Below are 23,935 nucleotides of genomic sequence, written 5' to 3' on the forward strand. Positions count from 1 at the left end.
ATTCCTGCCTAATGGGTTCTCGTTCTATAAAAGTCCTTTTAATGATCTTATACATCAGTTTTATGACCTCTAAGAAACATACATCACAATTAGACAAAATGTAAATTCACACACATCCCAATTTACCAACTGTTGCTTCACCCTAAACTCCATTTGTGTCATAGCCTTCAAAGTTTTCCAGAAAAACGGACTCAGAGCTGGGGGGCTGGAGCCTCTCTACCCAACGTGATCACTCGCAGACAAGCACAGAAGCACTGGGCCCGTGCTACCCAAAATCAGCACTGAGTCAAAGGAGCACGGCTGCAAGCCCAGTGCTGACTTCAGACTTTTCGAAGGTCCAAAGCCATGTTGTCCACACGTCTCCATCCCGAGCCCCCTTTCTCTGCCCAGAACTCCTGCCCCATCACAGTCACTCACACCCACATCCAACCTCCTAACAGGCCCTGCCATATGCATGAGCAGCAAAGCCAAATACAATCACCGTGTTTCTTCATTTAAACATTAAAACCAGACTCACCCTTTTCCTTCAACTATGGCTTCTTTAAGATGAATATATGAGGCAGGAAATATACCCTATGGGAGTAAGAAAAAAAAAAAGTAATTTCATTATCAACTTGAAAACCAACCGAAAATCAAAAACCACACTGACAAGGTGAGGGGAGGGATGGCTGGATCGCTATTAATTCTGCAAGCCTCATGGTAGGTCTCACATACAACACAGCAGGGCGAACAGGAAGTATAAACTCAGCCTGCTTGTATTTCTCGGAGACTACAGATGTCTCTGAAGAAAACAGAAGCGATCCGTGTGCAAGGAAAAAAGGGCTCAGGGCTGTCCTGTGTCTTCCCCACAGGACACACCTCGGGTCCGCTGATGCCCTTGACTCGGGCAGCTCCGAAGCCTGCAGATGCCTAAAAACAATTTCTGATGATGGTCTCTGACAGTTCCCTCTTTCAAGCAAAGCTAAAATGGCCATGGAAAGTTGATTTCCACCATTTATCATCACGTAAGCATGTAGGACTACTTACCTGACCCACAGATTCTCATCAATCTCCCAACTGAGGGGCCATCTGAGAAAATACAGCAAGTGGGCAAATTTCGCCCAGTCCGCACGACTACCAGACACCAGTTTCCGTTAACCCGGCGCTCTGCATTCCCCAAGTGCGGCACGCACAGGGGCTTAGCAGCACGGTGTCTGAGGGAGCATTTCTCAAGTGCAAGTTCAGTGTCAGGTGCAGTCCTCGAAGTGCTAGGAGCTTTACCAAGACTTGCTGTCCTGCTTCCTGAGCAAACAAAATAGCCACCTCTCTGGTGTGAGGCAGAAACGAGCACCTGAAAGCGGGGAGTGGGGCAAGAGGTGCTGGGACCCGGGGCTGCACAGCACAGCCGGATAGGGTTTCCCGTGTGAGATATAGCTCATGCAGCAGGAATTTACTCAGCAGCCCTGGTGGTTTCCAGGCACCTGTCGTGTGAACAGGAGCTTCTGACTGCGTTTCCCTGGCATCTGGACCCAAAGGATTTACACAGGAAGACCAGTAACCACAGCTACTAATTGTGTTTGGGAGGGGCACGGGCACCACGGACTCAAGCTCCTTCTGCCTAGAGGAAAGCCGGAATTTCACATAAAGAATTATCACAGAGGTGGCAGCAGTCGGATAGAAAGACAGTGGCCGAGCAAGAAATCAGACCAAAGGGCCCCAAGGCTGGGAGTTCCACCAGGTCCCTGTTGTTCAGGACACCCCCAAGCCCCAGGATGCCTCCAGGAGCGCAGGTGATGTTAACGCGTGCACACGGATGGAGGCAGGAAGACGACAAACAAGCCAGCCTCCCCCGTGTCCACAGACACCCCAGGATCTCAGTACACCTGCTCCCGGGCACCAACAAGCCACAGAGGGAGGAGTGGAAAGCAGGGAGGGGACACACGTGGAGGCTTGAAACGAGCAATCGCTCCAGCCGGGGTCGTTCAAAACCAGTCCAGACAAACTACGTCTGTGTGCATAGCTAGACAAAGGATGGTTCCAGAACACTTGGGAGTCTGGATGACTGGAGGCCAAGTCCCTTCTCTGCACTGCCTGGAGGGGCCCACTACAAAATCATACTATCTTTAAAGGCTTCACAACTGCCTCGTCTTCCAGTGAGGATTTCAGAAGAAAAAATGCAGCTCAAGCAGGGCCCTTCGTAAATGATGGCTACAAAGGACGAACAGCTCCCACCTGTCCAGCAGGGCCCGGCTGCGGGGTTTCTGGGGGAAACAGGGCAGGCAGGTCCTGTGCTTGAGCCGCTGGACTTTGGAAGCCTTAAGTTACAGGCTCAGGACCACATGAGGAGTCCAGCCCAATAAGGAGATCATGAGAGGCAGAGTTAAGAAACAGGAGTAAAACGAACCTTCTGTCAAGCATACGTAGATATTAAAGTGTGTGAGTTAGCGTGGACAGAGCCTAATCACAGCTTAGAATGCACATTATTTCAAAATCGTAGAATGAAACCAGAGGGCCATAATTAGGTTTTGTGAAGCTAAAAACGGAAAAGCCACAACAGAACTGTGTCAGGGAGGGTCCACCACAAGGATCGAGGTGTAATTGCAGGTCTTGGCTTCAGGAGTTCAAAGAACCACACACGCAAACGGCCCTGGAAAGCAGAAATTTTCTTTCGCTGAGCAACTCGGGCAGTTTAAAATAGTTCTACGCAAGAGGAAAACAAGCATGCATGTTGCAAATCTGTTGTCATCAAGGATAACGTAAGACCCAAAATCATAAGCATTAATTTTTTTTTCTGAAGTCATTACAGCCGGGTCCTTCTCCCCCACCTCCTGTGCTTAAAGAAGATGTGTGACATTCTACCAGGAAGAGAAGTGCGCCTTTCGTGACGACAGGTCAGCACGGCGCCCCAGCCCAGCAGCTGCAGAACGGAAGCAGAGCGGTTCTTTCTGTGCACGTGTATTGTCCAGAAGAAAACAATGCAGGGCGGCCCACACGCCAGCCCACGCATTTGCTAAGTTCAGAGAAAGAGATATACTGGGAAAACTGCAGACACCCATGGGATGGGAATGATTTCCTCTCACGGTGTGACGAATGAACGGAAATGCACTGGGGTTCAGAGAAGAGGACTTACCTTCTTGGACTTTTTTCTCAAGGTGTAACCTCTGTACCACCCTAAACAAACACAAAGTTGCAACAGTTAGAAGGTGGGAGACATCACAGGGCCCCTCACAATACCTCCCTGTCCTGGAGAATTCATTGCTTTGCAGAACCAGGGAAATCGGTCTGTCACCAGAATTCAGTAATCCTAAGAGGGTGGAAATATACTAGAAGGTTCCAGAGAGTACATCTCAAATCGGCCTGGCTGGTGACCTTCCCAAACACTTCTCCATCGGCCGCTGGAGGCCCTGAAGCCGTCAATTTGAAGTTCGGCAGCACCGCCCCATGAGGAAACGTCGTCCTTTTGACCATTCATCACGGAGAGGGCTCCCTGGGTATCCATTTCCCTATCTCTCCCTCCAAGTGACTTGACTAGGGGTCACTGCCAAGTGCACATACCAAATCTCCAGATCATCAAGAACTGCCCCACAACAGAGGACCTATTGAGCGCTAACTTCCTCCCTCCTCAACCCGGACACGCTGTGCCCCGGAGCAGCTGTGATTTCACACAGTGTGTCTGTGGCAGAGACTCAGCCCCCCACAGGAAGCGCCAGGCCCAGGAACATGGGCCCACCTAGCCCTGGGGGTTGGCCTAGACTCAAGTTCCCGTTGCCTCCAAGAGGGGAGGAAGCTGAAGACAGGCACGCTACAATGTTAGCATGATGTAAGTGGTAAGTGGAAGGGGCCAGTCAACGGCAGAGCAGCTCTGACCACAGCCTTGGCCCCTCCCCGAGAGCCGAGGGCAGAAATGATCCCTGTAGATGCCCTGTGGGTACATGGGCCCAGTCACCAGCCTCCGGACAGCCCCATCCCCCACGACGGCCAGCCGTGGACGCTTCTTTACCCCAAAGGCTCTCAAGTCTCCCTGGCCACCCTGCTCAGGGAAAGTGAATCCAAAGCTCAGAAAAATTCTAACTCTGCCCACAGGACCAAAAGAACCAGGTCAGAGAATTACAGGAGTGCTCAGAGAGCGCAGGTTGGGTAAATTCCCAGAGAATAACCAATTAGGCTCTTACACAGTATCAGAAAGTCAAAGCTCAGAAGCGAGCAATGTCTGAGTGAGCTCGGAATATTGGCACAAGGACAGAACCCTCTTAAACAGCAATCATGTTACCAACCAGAGGTGAGGAGGACGATCACAGACCAGGAAGGGATGGGGTAGAAATGAGCAAAGTCCTCAAGGGGTTATTAAGAGATGCTCTCCAAGCATTCAGAACCGGAGATGGACATTCCCAAGACCCTTGCAAAGGATTTGCTAAGACCGAGCGGCGACTGCTTGGCTCTCCTAACAAAGGGGCTCAGCAGATCAACCGGGGACACTGCAGACACAGAGTGTCTCGAGTTCAGTCGAACATGTGGAGGATCATCTCCAGAGAGCCACACTGTCTACTTCACTGGTTTCTGCGCCTGGCCCAGAATCTGTGCCCATCTAGGGCAGCATTCCCAGGCAGTGAAATGGAGAAAGAGGGGAGGTCTATGCAGTTCCCGGCCTACATCTAGAGCCAAATAAAGGCTGTATTTATTCAAGTTTAAGGACAGTCTTCTATGCCATCATTATAACCTTTCCACGTCTTCATTATTAACATGCCCTTTCGTTTCTGAAACTGACAAGGGATGAAATGTTCTAGAACATATAAGGAAAGACTGCCCAGTGACAAGTAAAAGACAGAAACCAAGTAAAAAACCAAGTAAAAACCAAGACAGAAACCAAAAAAAAAAAAAAAAAAAAAACCACACTTATCAACAGTGTATCGAAGGAAGCCAAGCATTTACCCACCTATGAAGAGAGTGCTCGAACTTAAAGAAAATTAGACACAATTTTACTGCACAAACTTCAGTGGTAAAAACTGTAATGCTGCAGGCTATGGGCAGCCCTGGGTGGTGGGGAAGAGCGGAGCCTGCAGCAACCGAATGGGAGCGGCCATCCCTACTTATCCAAAGTATCTGGCCCCACAGCCTGCAACCAGTAACCCCCATCCTGGGAATGCATCCCTGGGAAAGAAGTGCACGCGCCCATCCATGCACGGCGGGACAGCCACAGAATGCCCATGGCAGCATGACGTAGGGGGGTGCACGTGGAGGAGATCTGAGTGCCCAGAACCGAGAAGGCTATCAGCAAAACACGCGGCGTGTGCGCACACAGCAGTGGGAGCCGTGAACTAAACATATACTAAAAATAAACAGGAGTGCATCTTAGAACACAGCACTGAATAAAAAAGAAACAGAACGAGAGCTACACCCACATTTATACACATGAAAAATACATGCATGCCAAACAGTACAAGAACACAGGTGAACAAAAAAATCCCACATTTATATACATGAAAAATACGTGCATGCCAAACAGTACAAGAACACAGGTGAACAAAAAAATCCACTTCAAACACAGTAAAAGGGTTTTCGGTGGGAAGAGGGAGAAGAAAGGGGTGAGCCATGGGGATAAAAGGTAGTCTTTTTTTTTTTAATGTTATAATAATAGATGGAGTTTCTTTTTTAATTGCCTCACTAGGCAAAATGAAAACCTATTGTTTTCCTACCCAAGATTATTTGCATACATTACTCCTTCAACCCATGGAGCCCACACACTATGTGCCAGAGACTGCACTAGACAGAGCAAAACACAGAATGAAATGAAACCAAGTGTTCTGCCCTCCCTGAGCTCACAAATGGGAAGACCCCCCCCCTAAGACAAGCAGGGGCCAAACCATGTTGCAGGACAGAGACTTTAGCATGAAGGAGAGAGGACATCCCTGCATGGGTTTCTTGCAGGAGAGGGAAGGGATAGAAGAGAATGCAGGCCTGGCTGCTCTGAGGGGAACGAGCAAGAGGGAGGGGGGCTAGAAGCAGGAGGGCCCACAGTTAGTAGCACCATCTCCCAGGCAAGGCTCACGAGTGGTCTCCGTGGAGTCAACCAACCTAAGACACAGGCAGGTATGGGCAAGACACAGCCCGGAAACTCAGGGAGCACACAGGCCAGCTCAGGAAAATGGCAACCAAGTCAGCGAGTCCCATACGGTGTCCCTAGCAGAACAGGAGGAACACACACACTGGAGTCCAGGGACAATGCCACGGGCGGACAGGACCAGGCAGAGCAAAGGAGCTGGGAGGCAGGCAGGAAGGAGCTTCTGCCCAGACAGGTGTGCTTAGGCTGAGTCTTCAAGGAGGGCTCACTGTTAGTCAGATGGAGGAGGGAGGAGTCACGCTGGAGGAGGGAGGAGGCAGGGCAGCAGGTGGAGAGGTGAGCTCACTATGCCCTGAGAAACCATTAGCAGCGAGGCCGGTATATGCATGAGGAGGAAGCTGGAGTTTCTTCCAGGATGGACAGGTGAGGACACCACCAAGGTCCTGGGGTCGGCCCAGTTTACAAGGAGCTGCCTAAAGAAAGATGGATAGGACATTCCCTTATGTCAGGAGGATGGTGGCCTGCGCTCTGAGTACTGACGGCTAGAGAGCCAAAATCCAGATGCGACCAATCGTGTCCTGATGGACAGCATCCACATGCATAATGGGCCTTCTGGAGAAAAGAACCAGCAGGTGTCCTGTGTGTAACACGCTGCAGGCACCATGGGGGCAGACTCAGCCCTGAAGCCGGAGGCGCCGGCAGCAACATGACCGTCACTCTCAGGAAGACAGTACTCACAGCCACACGGCCCTTCCACTGGGCCAGGGCCAGGAGGCCAGTCACCGGCGACACGTTACAAAGAATGCTTGCCGAGTGGAGGCTGGGCTGGAGGGCTCGCTGGCCTCAGAAACAAGAACCTTATTAACGTGACTGCCTTTTCCAATCTGTCACGGGTTAAACTGTGTCCCTCAAAACAGACGTTGAAGTCCTCGCTCTACCTGTGAATGGGACCTTATCTGGAAATAAGGTCTCCACAGACGATCAGGTTAAAATGAGTTCATTACAGTGGGCCATGAACTAAAATGACTGGTGTCCTTAGATAAAGGGGAAGCAGACAGAGACACACACAGGGAGGCCGTCACATGAAGATGAACACAGAAATCAGGGTGTTGCATCTACAACCTAAACACTACCAAAAACTGTCGGCAAACACCAGAAGCTGGGGAGACACGAGGAACAGCTTCTCCCTCACAGCCCTGCCAGCGCCTTGATCTCGGACTACCAGCCTCCAGAACTGGGAGACAATACGCCTCTGCAGGTTAGGCCGCCCAGTGCGGTCTGTTGTTATAAAGGCCCCAAGAAACTCACACTGTCTCACAAGACCTTCCGTTGACAGATGCTGATGGCACAAAAAGGAAGTAAGGTGCATTTAAAAATTTGAACATACTCAGTTCCAGTGTAGTGGTTTAATCAAAAGAATAATTTCCTAATCTTTGTGCACTGACTACCAGCTCCCTGACATCCAGCGTCCAGCGCCCAAACAGCTGTGTGGAGATGAGCAGGCGGCAGGCCTCGCACATCCTCGGCCACTCGAGAATGACTTCTTAAACTGGGATCTCGGCTCACCTCTCCTGTCTGGTTGAATCTGGACACTGCTTAAAAGCAGGGGTGTGCCCTCAATGACCTCTCCAAGGTCCTTCCACCCCCACACTGCTTACCCTTTATTCTCTGCTCCAGGCCTTCATGAGCCTGAGAGAGAGAAATTAACCATAACTTAAAGGTAAATTTGTTCTTTGAACTTCACTATAAAGAGCGATCACCCAGAATTTATATTCTCTGCAGAAAGCCAAGTAATATCCTGAAAAGGATCACACAGAAAAAGAAAATTAAATTTGACCAACAGAAATACATTTTCTTAGAGGAAACGTAGGAGGGGAGAGGAGGAAAGAGAAAAAAAAAAAAATGCCAAACTCAAATATGATCCGTGAAACCAAAATAGAACAAAAGGAAAGAGCAGAAAAACAATTATTCCATTTTTATTTGATGAATAAAGACACCAAGTTTCCCAAAGTCAAAACTACTTCCCCAAACGCATTTCTCTGATCAGATTCTCATTAAAACCAAAATGATAGTTGTCAAAGAAAAGGAATTTGTTTTGTGTTAAAGGGTCTTTACAGAGACTGGAATATTTTAATCAGAATCTCGAAGCCTGACTAGCCCCAAAACGAAATGCTCACTGAAGAAGCTTTTACCAGGATGCTCACTATCCAATTTTTTTAAGTCAAATGTACAGCAAGGATCACTAGCTCGTGATAGGATCCCACTGTTTGAGTACATTCTTCTTAGGAAGCAAAGAACAAGAGGTGGCAGTCCCCACATACCCAGGCCGACCAGAAATTGCTATCTATTGAGGAATGACGTCACTGCCCAGTGTTTATTAACCAGGATTTCAACTTCAACTGAGTGGGGGCAAACAAAGAAGATGTGAGAGCATTTTTCCCTTCAGATCAGTAAAGTGTCTGAGATGAGAGGTTTGATCCTTAACCTCTACTTAATTTCTCCCTGTTTCCTCTCAAACATTGGCAATACATACTGAGAGCAGATAAGGCAATCCAACTGTCAGCTATAAAAGCTGAAAACAAGCAGAAGGCACCCACCACAACTACTCATTCACTTAAGGACAGGGTCTGTTTTCGAAGAGTTACATCTGCTTCCAGGCATACGCCACTAAAGCTGATTTTTTTTTTCCCCAGTAGGAAGATTTTAGGGTCAAAGATGCAAATGGACTGGAATTCTAAGTCCGCGTGCGTCCCAAGGGGAACTGAGGGACATGGCCATGGGTGTTGTAATAGGTTCATGCTTCCCGGAGGTGTCTGGGAGGGGCACTGGAGCAAGCTGCAGCCTGCCCAGTGCACGGAGGCTCACGTCCGCTTCACTCTTGTGCAAATCTCACAGACGGAGGCTGAGGTCCGGGTTGCCGATCGCTGTGGGACAGCTTCGATCTCCTCTCCCACGCTCACCACCTGCCGGAAGGGTTTAGCTAAACCCACTCTAAAAGCAATTCTTCTATTGAAATGATCCATTTTCATCGGTTCTTTTCATTCATCGGCTATATGGGAGTCACCCCTCCAAGGAGGAAATAAAACCACCAACGCTAATTACACAATTTTACAGCATTTCTAGATCTGAGGAGTCTCAGAAATCAAGCCCATCATGGCTTCCCTTCTGTGCCACAATAACCACAGAGTAAAAGGAAGGGTGGGCCGTTCTAGCGATATCCAAAACACTAAATATAAAAACCAATTGTGTGGGGCGCCTGGGTGGCTCAGTCCATTAAGCAGCTGCCTTCAGCTCAGGTCATGATCTTGAGGTCCTGGGATCAAGTCCCGCATCGGGCTCCCTGCTCAGCAAGGAGTCTGTTTCTCCCTCTCCCTCTGCTCCCCTCACTTCGTGTGTTCTCCCTCTCTCAAATAAATAAATAAAATCTTTAAAAAAAAAAAAAAACCTAATTGTGTGAAAATCCAAGGACACTGAGAAACTACTATCACGGTAGTATTTACTGGATTTCTAATCTTTTGGGTTTGCTTTGAGGGCCCACGTCCCACATAGCTGTAACAATGCCTGTTCACCCTTAAGAAAATGGGGTCAAAGAAAAAGAGAAATAGTTTTGGTTCCTTTCTTAACAAATCTAAGTGAGAACATAACAAGTCTCACCGTTCACATCAAACACATCAAAACAGTGACTTAACAAGAAAATATCTTAAATGTATTTTTTTCCCCTAGCATTTCAAGCGGTCAGTTATTCACAGTCAAGATTCACATACATTTGCAACAAAGGAACCAATGTGTTCTGTTGTTTTTAATGAAAACAGCTATTTCCACAGAAAACTTTAGAGGTGAAAAATTGGAATTTTTAGTGTTAATTTCATCTTAATCAAGTATTACTTAAACAATGAAGAGCCTCACGACTGCCCTCACTGGAAAGGGCATCCATCATGTAGGAAGATGGATCATATGCACAAGACTCATGATGACACATACTTCTGAAACACTGAGAACATGTGCTAACTGCCCAAAACAGGAAGAGAAAGACACCAATGGTATACGTTACCTTCGTATGTTTCCAAGATGTGCACAGTGTCTCCTATTTGTAAAGAAAGTTCATCCGCTCCCCTGGCATCATAGTTATAAAACGCTGCGAAGGAGAAGAGAGGTAAGGAGACATTAGTGGAGGTAGAAGTGACTTTGCTGGCTTGTTTCTGCTTGTTTTTAATGGTGAAATACATTCAGTCTCTGCCTGAATCGCCTCTCTGACATCCACAAAGGTAGCCTTTTCTTTCAAGAGACAATTGTAAAGGGTCATCGACTAGAAGAAATTCAGAACACCATGCAATCGTGATTTTTTTTTTTTTTAGTGTGGTCCCGAAGAGCCCCAGTGACCAACGCCGTGTGGGGCTGGCACAGAAGCAGACACACAGACCAAGAAAATAAACCGGAAATAAATCCACGCTCACGTGGTCAACATAGATGCTGTGAAATCTGCCATTTTCACCATCTTTAAGTGTCCAATGAGGGGGCAACCTTCGCTGCGATCGCCTCCCACAATGTTTTCATCCCTTCCACACAGTTAACTCCGTACCCACAGACCAGTAACCCCCATTCCCTCCCCACAGCCCCTGAAGACCTCTAGTCCACTTTCTGTCCCTATGAACAGGCCTGCTCTACCTGCCTCATAGAAACACATCAAACAGTGCTGCCCTTTTCCTATCTGGTCTCTTTAACACGATGCTTTAAGGTTCATGCGTGCTGTATCATGTATCAGAACTTTATTCCTTTTTATGGCTGAATAAGGTTTGTAATAGGAAGAAAACTGATACTGTTACCATTTTAATTATCACTTCATATACTGTCTTATATTTCCATTAATAGATTTTTTTAATTAAATAATTACTTCCTTACTATGAATCAATTACATGTGGGATGAATTTTTTTTTAACTTAAAAAGATATATGCACCCCATGTTTATTGCAGCATTTTGTAATAGGCAAGTTATGGGACCAGCCCAAGTGTCTATCAACAGATGAGTGGACAAAAATCTGGTATATATATACACAATGGAACACCACCCAACCATAAAAAGGAATGAGATATTGGTGGGCTGAATATTTTTTGGAAACCAACCTGATTTTTAAAATTATCATATAATCAAAAATTAATTAAAAATAAAATCAAAATAATCATATAACCAATGCTGATATTAAGCCAAAAGGCTACAGTACAATCAAATGGCAAAAATATGTCCAACATTAAGAAGAAATTCTGAAAACTGGCAATACTCAACAAATCTCTAAAATCCCTAATGTGTATCCTGACATAAAGCAGTTCCTATTCCTTTCAGATAAGCACCCAAAAAGTCTTACCATTAAATGCCAACCGCACTTTTGCTCAAACATGATGAGATAAAGGTAACCATCACAATGGAAAAGGGGCATTAGAAAGCGTTTAAGATGCCAAAATGACTGAAGTAGCCCACTCTCTTAAAAAAAAAAAAAAAAAGAAAATACTTGAGAAAGAAGAGCAGAGCTGGAGGCATCACATCCTAGATTTCAAACTATACTATGAAGCTATAGTCATCAAAAGAGTATGATGCTGGCACAAAAACAGAGACATAGGTCCATGGAACAGGACAGAGAGCCCAGAAATAAATCCATGCTTATATGGTCAATTAACCAACAACAAAGGAAGCAAGAATATGCAATGGGAAAAGGACAGTCTCTTCAACAAATGGCACTGGGAGGGAAAACTGGACAGCTACATGTAAAAGAATGAAACTGGACCACTTTCTGGCACCACAGGCAAAAATAAACTCAAAATGGATTAAGGACTGGGGCACCTGGGTGGCTCAGTCGGTTAAGCATCTGCCTTCGGCTCAGGTCATGATCCCAGGGTCCTGGGATCAAGTCTTGCATCGGGCTTCCCGCTCAGCGGGGAGCCTGCTTCTCCCTCTCCCTTTGCCTGTCGCTCCCCCGCTTGCGCTCTCTCTCTCTCTCTTTCTGTCAAAATAAATAAATAAAATCTTTTTTTAATTTTTTATTGTTATGTTAATCACCATATATTACATCGTTAGTTTTTGATGTAGTGTTCCATGATTCATTGTTTGTGCATAACACCCAGTGCTCCATGCAGAATGTGCCCTCTTTAATACCCATCACCAGGCTAAGCCATCCCCCTACCCTCCTCCCCTCTAGAACCCTCAGTTTGTTTTTCAGAGTCCATCATCTCTCATGGTTCATCTCCCCTAAATAAAATCTTAAAAAAAAAAAAAATGGACTAAGGACCTACATGTGAGACTTGAAACCATAAAACTCCTAGAAGAGAGCACAGGTAGTAATTTCTCTAACATCGGCCATAGAAACACATTTCTAGATATGTCCCCTTAGGGCTGAGAAACAAAAGCAAAAATCAACTACTGCAACTGTAGCAAAAAACAAAAACAAACAAACAAAAAAAAACCCACCTTTTGTACAATGAAGGAAATCATCAACAAAACAAAAAGACAAACTACTGAACAGGAGAAGATATTTGCAAATGATACATCTGGTAAGAGGATAATATCCAAAATATACAATAAACTTACACAACTCAACACCAAAAAAACAATGCAATTAAAAAATGGGCAGAGGACCTGAATAGACATTTTTTTCCAAAGAGGACATACAGATGGCCAACAAACACATGAAAAGATGCCGAACATCACTCATCAGCAGGGAAATGCAAATCAGAACCACAATAAAATATCACCTTACACCAGTCAGAATGGCTAGAATCAAAAAGACAAGATATAACACATGCTGGCGAGGATGCAGAGAAATGGGAACCTCTGTGTACTCTTGGTGGTAATGTAAATTTCATCCACTGTGGAAAAGAGTATGGAGGGTCCTCAAAAACTTGAAAGTATAAACATCATATGATCCAACAATTCCCCTACTGGGCACTTGCCCAAAGAAAATGAAAACACTAATTCAAAAGAATATATGGCCCCCTGTGTTTACAGCATTACAGTGTTATCTACAACAGCCATGACAGGGAAGCTGCCCAAGTGTCCATCGACAGATGAATGGATAAAGATGTGCTCTATATACACAATGGAATATTGCTCATCCATAAAAAAAGAATAAGATCCTGCCATTTGCAACAACATGGATGGACCTAGAGGGTACTATGCTAAGTGAAATAAGTCAAAGACAAATATCATAGGATTCCACTTATATGTTGAGCCTAAAAAAAAAACAACAAATGAACAAAGAAACAAACTAAAAAACAGACACATAAAGACAAAGAACAAACTTGTGGTTGCCAGAGAGGAGCTGAATGTGGGATGGTTGAAACAGGTACAAGTAAGAGGTACAAACTTCCAGTCACTAAAAAAGAAATAAAGAAAAGGAAAGAAAAATACAGTAATACAGTGATATGCCTCCTTTCCAATGGATCCTACTTAAAAAGATAGCAGACTAAATGTAAAACTCATCTTCAAAATCCTGACCAATTTCTCATCCATCCATCCTGAACACCCTGCCAGACCAGGCTAGTCTTAAGTGGCGCTTCGCTATGTCCATCTCTAAAATTCTCCTTGATCATCAGCATGTGCAAACTCCTCCAGCAAGCATGGTGGGCCCTCCACCACCTGACCACCTCACCTCACCTTCCTCCAACCACACACAATATGGGTCCCAGGAGGACCCCTATCCCTGTTTCTCCCTCAACAGCAGAAGCCAGCCTGTCCCACACCTGTGTGGACCAACTTACCCTCCCCACCATCAACAGGATCTTCCCACCAGCTGCACCTCTTCAGAAAGCCAACCCCTTCTCCAAACAATCCCACCATAGCACGCCTCCTGCCGTCCGCTCCATACCTGAGCTACCGTGGCTGGGAAGGCAGTGTAGGCCTAGGCAGCCTCCATGGTTTTCACGCCCGTGGTACCTGGGGCCAGACGAAATACGTGGCGTTCATGCCTCTACCCCTGAGGATCTGAGGGACCTCCAGCAAATGACCTATCTTTTCCATATTCAGCTTTCCCCATAAAATAAGGCTCTGGATATCTACACCTTGTAGGACCGTGTGTGCATTCTGTGTCTTAAAGACAATAATGCTGCTGATGGATGTGGGGATTTGAACACTGGGTGTCCTGCAGTGAACACTTAGTAAATGATAAAGGCTCTTACTGTGGTTGGGAGTATTTTGTTTCTACTGTAATACAGACTTCTACCCCTACCAGAATCCTTTTTAAAAAGCCAAAGCGAGCAGATTAACACATGATCACAAAAATCCTAAAACATCAAAAACCATATACATGCAGAAAATTCCATTTTTGTAGGTATTTTCCTCTATTTCCACCAAAATTCATAAAATTTCAATGTCCTCAACTGACATAAATGGTTATTAGTAGTTATTAAGTTTATTTAGCATTTTATGGTGAAGTTTAACAAGAAATAACTGCATCAGGCAAAGGAAGCCCAGAGCATATGTCGGCCTTTCCTGGTTCAGCATTAAGCATATTCCTAAGCCTTTAGGAGCCATAAACGCGTTTCTCACGGTTCTTAACAGCATTCCTGCCAGCATGCCTATCCTGTTAGAGATGTGCAAAAAATAAACACATCAAAAATAATAAAAATAAAATAAAATGACAGGTCCACGACAAACACATTCGGGCCCGTGTGAATTTGTAAGGCACACAACACAAGAATCTCTAAGTACCTGCCCCCTCCCTCTCCAAAGCGGGCAGACAAGAGTAGTTGTGGGAAAAGGAACTTCAGATTTAGCCATGCAATGAGCCGTAAAGACCCCTGATTTTATAGATGAAGGGGAAAAGGGCCTCAGGGTTCATGCCTGTGGCCCCAAAAGACACGGTAGAGGTAGGACCAACAAAGTGTCTGCCCAGCCCCTGGCCCTTTGTTCATAGTATCACAGCCTACACAATCCCATATTTAAAAGCAAACTGAAAGACTCAACTGTGTGAGATTATTAGCCAAAGGAATGGGAGGGAGGGAGAAGTGTGACAGATAGAATGATGCCCTCCCCCAAAGACATCCACATCTGAGTCCCCGGAACCCTGTGAGGTGTTACCTTACATGGCAAAGGGGGCCCTCGCAGGGGTGTCTAGGGTAAGGATCTCCAATGGGGATGTTAATCCTGCATTATCCAGGTGGGCCCAGTACAATCAGAAGGGTCCATAGGAGGGAGGCAGGAGGGCCCGAGTCAGAAGATGTGATGCAGCAAAGGTTGCAGTGATAAAAGGAAAGAGCCACAGGTGGAACGCAGGTGGCCCCAGGCAGCCAAAAAAGGCGAGGAAGGGGAGTCCTCCCCCCATCCCCCACCCCGGGCGCTCCAGAAGGAACACAGCCTAGGCCTTGATTTTAGGACTTCTGACCTCCAGAGCTGTAATATAAATACGTGTTGTTTTAAGCTCCTGAGTTTGTGGTAATTGGTTACAGCCACCACAGGAAAGACACAGGGAGGTATGCAGAAGACAATGTGAAAGGGGGCTTTTGTGGTTAATTTGTTCACTGCTGGAGCAGGGGTCCCAACGGCAGGCAATGGAATCCCTGACCGGTCCGTGGCTGAGGTTCCCCCAATTCTTGGGTGGTAGAAAAATGAACACAACGCAATGAATTTTTCTTAAACCCAGAAGTATTCGAGATAAGAGACTATTCCTAATTCTGGTTATTTGACCTTTAAAGCTATCCCTCTTTGGATAGTGAGACGAGGACAAGAAAGAGCAGAAATGTCGTCTTCTTTATTAAGATGACGATGACAGATGACATCTGGGTTTTAATATGTCTTTACTTGACAGAAGCACAAAGATGGCAGCTTCTTTGTAAGTTGCCCATTTATCTTCTTTATTTTTCTGATCTGTTAAGATCTGGGAATAAGTCCATAGGGAATATGGTCATCCTGTGTCCACTCACATCTTTGGACTCACCTCCATCTGGCTGGTGGGCTGTATGCTTAATATAGTCCTCCTCCTCAAACCCACTTGCCTTTTTTAATAGCCATGCTAAAGGCAGGTGTCACTGAGTATACACACACAATCAGCTGAATTTCTCAGTCCTGGACTGCAGAGCCCAGAGTAGCAGCTTGCCATGCTGCTCGTGGGAAATGAGAAAGATGCAGAGATGAACCCAGCACAAGGGTCCTTTCCCAGAATGGTGCGTTGTTGTTTTTTTTTTTCTTTTTCTGGAAGAGTTGGCAGCAGCCCAGAGTGAGTAAACACATGGATCTTTTTTCCCCCAAAATAAAAAATCAACGCACTGGTCTGTGCCTCACTTAGCTTATATGCATCAGAGACGTGAAAAGGCAAAGTCATCACCTCTGCTCAATCTCCTAATCACCTTAGAAATGACTGCCTGGGGATGTAAGGAAATAAATGTGGCTCGAAAATGAGAGAAGAGGGCTTCCACTTATAATAGCGATGATGCTGTGGATGAAACTGTTGCTGCAGCTAACGGTACAACACTGGGATACCTTGGATGATGACGATGATGATGATGATGATGATCATGGCAATGGTGGTGATGGTGGTGATGATGGTACCGGTGGTGGTGGTGATGATGATGGTGATGGTGATGATGCTGGGATGGTGATGATGGTGCTGGTGGTGATGCTGGTGGTGAGAGTGGTGATCACGATGGTGATGGTGGTAGTGATGGCAGCAGTGATGGTCATGGTGCTGATGGTGACAGTGGTGGTGACAGTGGTGATGGTGGTGGTGATGATGGTTAGTGACGATGGCAGTAATGGTGGTGTTGGTCATGGTGATGACAATGGTGCTGATGGTGACGGTGGTGACAGTGGTGATGGTGGTGGTGGTGATGACAGTGGTGATGGTGATGGTGGTGGTGATGGTGGTGACGGTGGTGACGGTGGTGATGGTGATGGGCGGTGGTGTTAGTGGTGACAGTGGTGATGGTGACAGTGGTGATGGTGGTGGTGGTGATGACAGTGGTGATGGTGGTGGTGGTGATGGTGATGGTGGTGGTGACAGTGGTGATGGTGACAGTGGTGATGGTGGTAGTGGTGACAGTGGTGATGGTGATGACAGTGGTGATAGCGGTGGTAGTGATGGTGACAATGCTGATGATGATGGCTGACATCTACTGATTGTATTCGGGGCTAGACACTAGACAAAGAGCTTCACATGTTCAGACTAATTTAACCCTCACAACAGTCCTATGAGGTGGACATAGAATTTTTTCCATTTCCTTCATTGGAGTTCAGAGCAGCCTGGAGTCTGCCATGGCAGCCGCTGGAAAAGCTGTGCGGGACCACGACCAGCCTGAATGAAAGGCCTCAATGCCAACACCTTGCACAGACCCTTCCTCAATCCTTGGCTAGTGTCAACCACAGCCCTCCCTGGGCCTCAGATTGCCCTCCTGGTAGCCCTTCTGCAAATCACAACATCCAGCCTGGAGGTCCCTGACAGGCAAACATGCCTGCACATTTCTGAAGTCCACCAATGTCTAAAGCATCCCTCTAATGGACTTCTTATTCCTTACAAAGAACTCAAGTTGAGGTAATTCCAGGAACGCAAGGCTGGTGTAACATCCAAAAACCAATCAAGGTAATTCACCACATTAACAGAGTAAAGGATGAAAAGTCATAGCATCATCCCAATTGGTAAAGAAAAAGCATTTGAAGAAATATAATTCCTATTCAGGGAAAAACAAAAAACCAACCTGACTACTCTGCCATTAGGACAAAAACTACCACATCCATCCATCAACCAATTTAACAGATGAAAACACAGAACCCTACAGAGGGATTCTGACTTGCTCAAGGTGACCCAGGGAGTTGACAGCCCTGGGACCCCACAGCGTCCCTTCCAGACTGTCTCCATTATCCCACACTGCCTGACCCACCTGACCCACCTCTCCCTGCAATGAAAAATATATTTTAGCTGATCTCCTTGTATAAGCTCTCTTTTCTTGTATCACCAGTTACCTTCCTGAAATCTTACTCCAAAACACTGCACCATTTCCCTTGGCTTTGTGAATAATGGGTGAAGTCTCCAGCACAGCACCCAAAGCCCCCAGGGGTAGGACTTGAACCCACCTTTCCAATCTCGTCTCCCCTCACACTCCTCTAGCACCCCCCACACACATCCTAGGCCTTCTGAAAGCTGCTCTGCCTCCGGAAATGCCTTCCTCCCCCCACTTCTGAAGGCCCCTTGCCTACAAGGCCCACTTTTAATTTCACATCCTTCTCCAGATCCTTCCTGAATTCTGACTTTCTCCCCTGACCAAAAAAAGGATATCTAAATTAACTGCTTGCTCCACAACTTTTTCCTATAAGCTCTCTGACATCCCATGGCCTTGCAAAGTGCTTATCTAAGTATCTGTCTCTCCCTCCAGACCAGATTTCCTTGAGGGAAGTAAACATTTATTAATCATTGCATTTCCCACAGTAGTTAATACCATGCCTTGCAGGCAACTCAATAAAAATTCACAGAATTAAGCCAGATCACCAAGTACTCCTTCCTGTGTGGTCTGCCACAGAGTGAGGGCATAAAGTGTATCATATATTCCTCTTCTTCAAAATGACCCTGCCCTCTGCAGAAAGATCTGGGAGCCTGAAACTTATTCAAGCAATAAGAAAGAGAGACACAGCATTAGTTTTCCTGTCTCTGCTTTGGGTCTCTTCCATCTAATGAGGTAACTCACCGTCAGCACTCAGAGTCAAAGCCTCCTTAAAACATCGAAGGTATGGGCTTGACCACACATTACTTCTAAAATCTGCTCAGCTCTTTCTATCCCTCAGTGTCCCCTTGAAATATGACTTCAGGATTTCAAGTAGCAATTTAAAAGTTAATTAATTCTTTTAAAAAGTCAATTTGTGAAAATTAATTGCTCTGTTTTTTATCTCATTCCCTTTGTCTTGCCTTCAGTTGGAGAAAAATGTTCAATAGCATGCATCTTCTCAGGGCTGGGGGGAATGCAGACCATATCCTTAAGGGGACCGGGGCAAGGGCCCTGTCTGTGCCTGCTACAGGGCTTCATTCTAAGGGGCCATCCATCTGCTGTCTAGTCCATGCCAAAGACATACACTTGGTATTTCCCAAGATGCTGGAGGGCTCCTGCTCTGGTCTAGCACTGAGCTGGTGCTGGGGTTTGAGAGATGTGCCAGACCCAGTGCAGCCACTGGGAGCAGCCACCCCACAGCCTGGTCCTTTAAGGAGCAACCCCCCCCTTTCACACACTGGACCCAATCAGAAAATCCAGTGCAGAAAGAACCAGAACATCATATATATATCCTTCCCCCTCACCGATTAGGAGGCATACCACTCAGGCAAGGTCAGAGTTTCCCAGAGCCCTGAGCCATAATGAATCAGGGCACTGCTTTTGCCAATAGTCTCAATTTTCCCAAGCAGCTAAAAGTACCTGGTACACAGCAAGACCTTTAAAATGGATGGATGGAAAGATGGGTGGAAGGGAGGAGGGAGAGAAGAAGGAAAGATGAAAATAGATGAAAGATCTAAACACAAAAGACAACTTAAAAACTCAGAAGAAAACATAGGAGAGAAACTTCATGGCCTTGGAATTCACAGTAATTTCTTGGATATGATGCCAAAAGTAAAGGCAACAAAAGACAAAATAGATGCTGGACTTCATCAAAATTTTAAACGTTGGGGCACCAACGGAAACTATCAACAGAGGGAAAAGGCAGCCCACAGAATGGGAGAAAATATGTGCATATCATATATCTGATAACTGATCATCAAAATATTTAAGGAGTTCCCACAATTCAACAACAACAACAAAAAAAAAAAAAAAACAAACAACACAATTAAAAAGCGGGTAACAGACCTGAATAGACCTTTCTCCAAAGAAAATATACCAATGGCCAACAGACACACGGAAAGATGCTCGACATCACCAGTCAAGTCAATGAGATAGCCCTTCACACTGGTTGGATGACCAGTATTAAAACACAAGAAAACAACAAGTGTTGGCAAAGCCGTAAAGAAACTGGAAATCTTGTACATTGCTGGTGGGGCCGTGAATGGGTACAGCCATTGTGAAAACAGTCTAGTTGTTTCTCAAAAACTTAAATTTAGAATTACCGTATGGACCAGAAATTACACTTTCGGGTACAGCCAAAAGACCTGTAAGCAGAAAACCATGATAATTTTAAAAGATGTAAAGAATAAAAGGAAAGGCTGCTAGAGAGAATGAGGAAGTTTCCTGGTGGATTTAGCATCTCCCATTACTGGGAGCTCCGAAATATTCAGGGGCTCCACCTACAAGCTCCCTGTGGGTGTAGCGGCTTCCCTCCCTTACCTCGTTCGACACAGGAGGTTCGAACCGGAAGGAGAAGCAAGAAGAAATCCGGGGTGATGGCCTCAAGATCAAAGAACACCTCCAGGTATGTGTGACAGAGAGAGAGAGAGAGAAAGAGAAAGAGAGACAGAACACCCACATTTCTAAAAAGGAGACCACTTTCAAGGCTTCAAAGTCACAGAGTTACTCCTTTGGGTTTCTATCTTTCTTTCTTAGGATCAGAGATTGTTTCACAGCCAATGAAGTCCCCCATGGCAGGATTTCCTGCCATGTTTGAATATCAGCATCAAGGAACTCATCTAAATAATTACAAGACGGAGCAGGGGCACAGCAAGATAAAGGACGGGTTGTTTGCTATTCAGGATTTCTTCTTGCCTTTTGGAGGGAAACAGGTGGGAGGGATGGTGAAGGTAACAGTGCGAGAAGAAACGTACAAAAGAGTCTTTTCTCAAATTCTAATGGAACTGGCAGACACAATTCAAAGATATTTTAATATCTTTCTTCAGAATGAAATGTCACTGTGCACCTTGCCCACACCGAGCCGGAGACCGACCGCCTGGCTTGCATCCGGCCCCGAAGGTCACAGTGCCCACAACACCCGGCTTTTTGAGGGCAGACGCTGGCTTGTGGAGGGGTGTTAGCGTTCCTGCTTTTCCCTGACCGGAAAAATCAGAGTCCACTTTTCAACACTTTCATCTTTCCTAAACTCGGTGCCAGGAGAGAAACCACCGACTTCATTTTTGACAATCTTTGCAGATCCACCCACAAATAAGAAAAGACAGCTGACCTGAAAATTATTTATTTTTGCATTTCATTTTGCCCAGCAGCAAAGAGAGGCAGAGACAAGATAGGGGGAAAGATTTCATTTCTTGAATCATCTGTCTTCAAGGCAGAAAGGTTACTGCTGCTTAGGAAAGTATGTGGTAGAGAAATAGCGCGGCTACTACCCACCAGCCGTGGGGACTTGACAAGGACCCTACCCCACGGGGCTGGGCAAACCCCACCGCGGGCCAGCCCCAGGAGGCCCCCTGCAGACGCGCACAACAGACCCACCAGCCACTGGGACGTGAGCCCAGTGGACTCCACAGCCAGGGGCTGGTCCCAGGGAGATTCCTGATGGGGACCACGTGCAGCCAGGACCTCTCCAGTGTCTGACTGGACGCAGGTCTGTTTCTGTGCTGTCAACCTGGCCAGGCTTGCAATCCCCCCACCCCACACCAGTCCAACAGGTTCCACCTAAAGGGCACCCTAAAAATCCGCCAGGGGCCCCAGGACGTCAGGAGCGGACGCCAGCAGAGTCCCCACCACTGCAGACGTAATGGAAAAAAAGGAGAAGAAATGGGCTAAGACCTATTTCTCTGTGATACTAAATGATAACGTCACTTTGTCACGTCCCCAAATTCCTCTTCCTGGGATTCAGCTGAAAAGTCTCAGGTGATTTCATCCATACAATAAGGCCACTTCTCCCATTTTTCACAACATTCAGTTTTAATAGTAGTGGTGACAAATAAACAAAGGGAAGGGCATAAGGAACATTCCAGAATGCTAATTTGTTTTTCTTAAAAAAATATATATATGTACATGTTTTTCTTAAAAAAAAAATATATGTATGTGTGTAAATATATATTTCATGTGTATTTACAGACATATATAAGAAGATATGTTTATATATTATTTCATATTATATATGAAAGTCACAAATAAAGCTAGTAATCGACTTGGGAGAAGCCTTTGTCATTATGTAAATGTAAGCAGAGGTGTTCCCAAGGAACTGAACCACAGGCACCCATGCCCCACCCCACCCCCGCCCCCCACACACACAGCCACACCAGGTATTCATCTAAAAGCTTACTTCTGTCTGGAACACCCTCTCTTCCCCTCCTCGTGGGGCTAGGCCCTGCAGCTCAAAATACCTGGGGGAGATTTCCTGTCACTTCCATCCACTCAGGGGGTTAAGGGAGCACACACTGAGCTCCACAGCGCCCCTGCCCACCCTGACCAAGCGCCAACAGAGACCTGCCCATTTGCTAGTCACACTGGATGCACCCATCACATCAACAGGGCGGTGAAGAGAGCCTCCCTCCTGTAGCTTCCCATTCTGCAAACAGTCCTTCTAAACCACCGGAGGCCGGTTTACCCCTTCAACTCACTGCTCCCCGCCTCCTCTCATGCCTGCCCGGCCTCTGTTCCACCTTTGCCTCCAGGCTTAAAGGTGCCTGGCCCCCAGCGTCACAAGTGGCGACTGAGTGAATCACTTAACAAATCAACATAGGGATTCAAGGTGGCCAAACCATTAACCTGAATCTTAAACCCACAGGAAAACACTGCAGTTGTGTTTTCACTAATGTCACATTAGGAACTGAGGACTAGACCAGGATCTCAGCAGAACCAACTTCCTATACATGCATTTCGACAGCCAGACCAGGGAGGCATGTGCTGGGGGTCCAACCATCCGCCCAGAAATAAAGCACAGTCTCACTTGGACAAATGGTGCCGATGATCCCACCCAGGCACCTGCACACGCTCAGCCTCGCTGGCGAACCACACAACCATGGCAGGCTCTGAGGGGCAGCAGAGACTGAGTGGGTCACCCTGCACTCTGAGCAGGGTTCTGCCCGGGGGAGATGCTGCCCAGCACCCCCGCCGATGGCCTCCCTTTCCCTGACCACTCCCTGGTGACACTCCACAAGAAGAGATCTGAGTGGAGAGGAACCGCAGGAGCTGAGCTGCACCAACCCAAGAATGAAAAACCACTAAAATCAGGATGAAGTCGCTGGTGTCGTGCAGCATGTAGTGCAGTGCACTAATAGTCTGGTCCCCAAATTACTCCAGACTTCCAGAGAACAACTAACTACCTGCTCTTTCCAACAGGGCCCTGAACCTCCAACATCCTCTGCATACTCCCCATCTTTCCGTCTTGTAAATCAAGACATCCTCATCACCCACGATGGGCTTCTGCAGAGACATGGAAAAACATACTGTGCCAAATGTCAAAGACAAAGCCCCACCTGTGGTCCCCACAAGCTGTTCTTCCCTTCAACCTGCTCTTCGGAAGCCACAGGGGTTTAAAGCCACGGGTAAAAGAAGCAATATCCCTGTGTATTGCATGAACACAGAGGCATCCAGTATCTCTGAATACAGAAAAAAATGAATGCAGTGAGCCATATAACAAAGGAGAATACGCTCACCTATGTGCCCTCACAGGCGTCCACATTTTAACGAATGGGATAAAATGTACCATCTTAGGTCATCAGTTCAATGAGTGTAAGATCGTTCCATACCCCACATAAACCCAACATGAGAGTTCCAGAAAGTACTCTTGCGCCCCTCTCTAGGCAATTTCCCTCCCACAGCACCACTTTTTGATTTGTCTCACCATAGCTCAATTCTGTCAACTCTTGGATTTAATGGAATCCAAAAAGTACCAACAAGTTCGGTCAATGCTTGGATGTAAGAGCAATTATATTATATGTACCTCCTTATGCCTGCCTTTTTGGCTCAACATTTTCAGATGGACCCACAGGACCCTCTCAGAGGTTTGTTCTTTTTAGTGGTATATAGTCTTCCACTGTATCAACACATCCCAATGTATCGATCCGTTCTCCTGAGGATGGACATTTGTGT

General features: G+C 46.4%; 1 protein-coding gene across 6 annotated transcripts in view; it reads right to left on the reverse strand.

Moving 5' to 3' along the window:
• Window positions 1–23,935, reverse strand: part of DOCK1 (dedicator of cytokinesis 1) — a 485,590-nt gene that overhangs the window by 419,216 nt on the left and 42,439 nt on the right. For 5 of the 6 annotated variants that reach the window (XM_073884741.1, XM_073884742.1, XM_025880059.2 and 2 more), the window contains exons 2-4: window positions 10,089–10,172; window positions 3,110–3,150; window positions 518–573 (exon numbers count right to left, since the gene is read on the reverse strand). In XM_073884741.1, the coding sequence (XP_073740842.1) occupies window positions 518–573; window positions 3,110–3,150; window positions 10,089–10,172 (181 nt within the window). Of the gene's footprint in view, window positions 1–517; window positions 574–3,109; window positions 3,153–10,088; window positions 10,173–23,935 lie in introns of those variants that run through there. The other variant, XM_073884743.1, reaches the window with a different exon arrangement.

This window comes from Callorhinus ursinus, unplaced genomic scaffold (assembly GCF_003265705.2).
Source record: "Callorhinus ursinus isolate GAN/ISIS: 27379988/994484 unplaced genomic scaffold, GSC_fseal_2.0 scaffold58, whole genome shotgun sequence".
In the NCBI taxonomy this organism is placed as follows: Eukaryota; Metazoa; Chordata; class Mammalia; order Carnivora; family Otariidae; genus Callorhinus; species Callorhinus ursinus.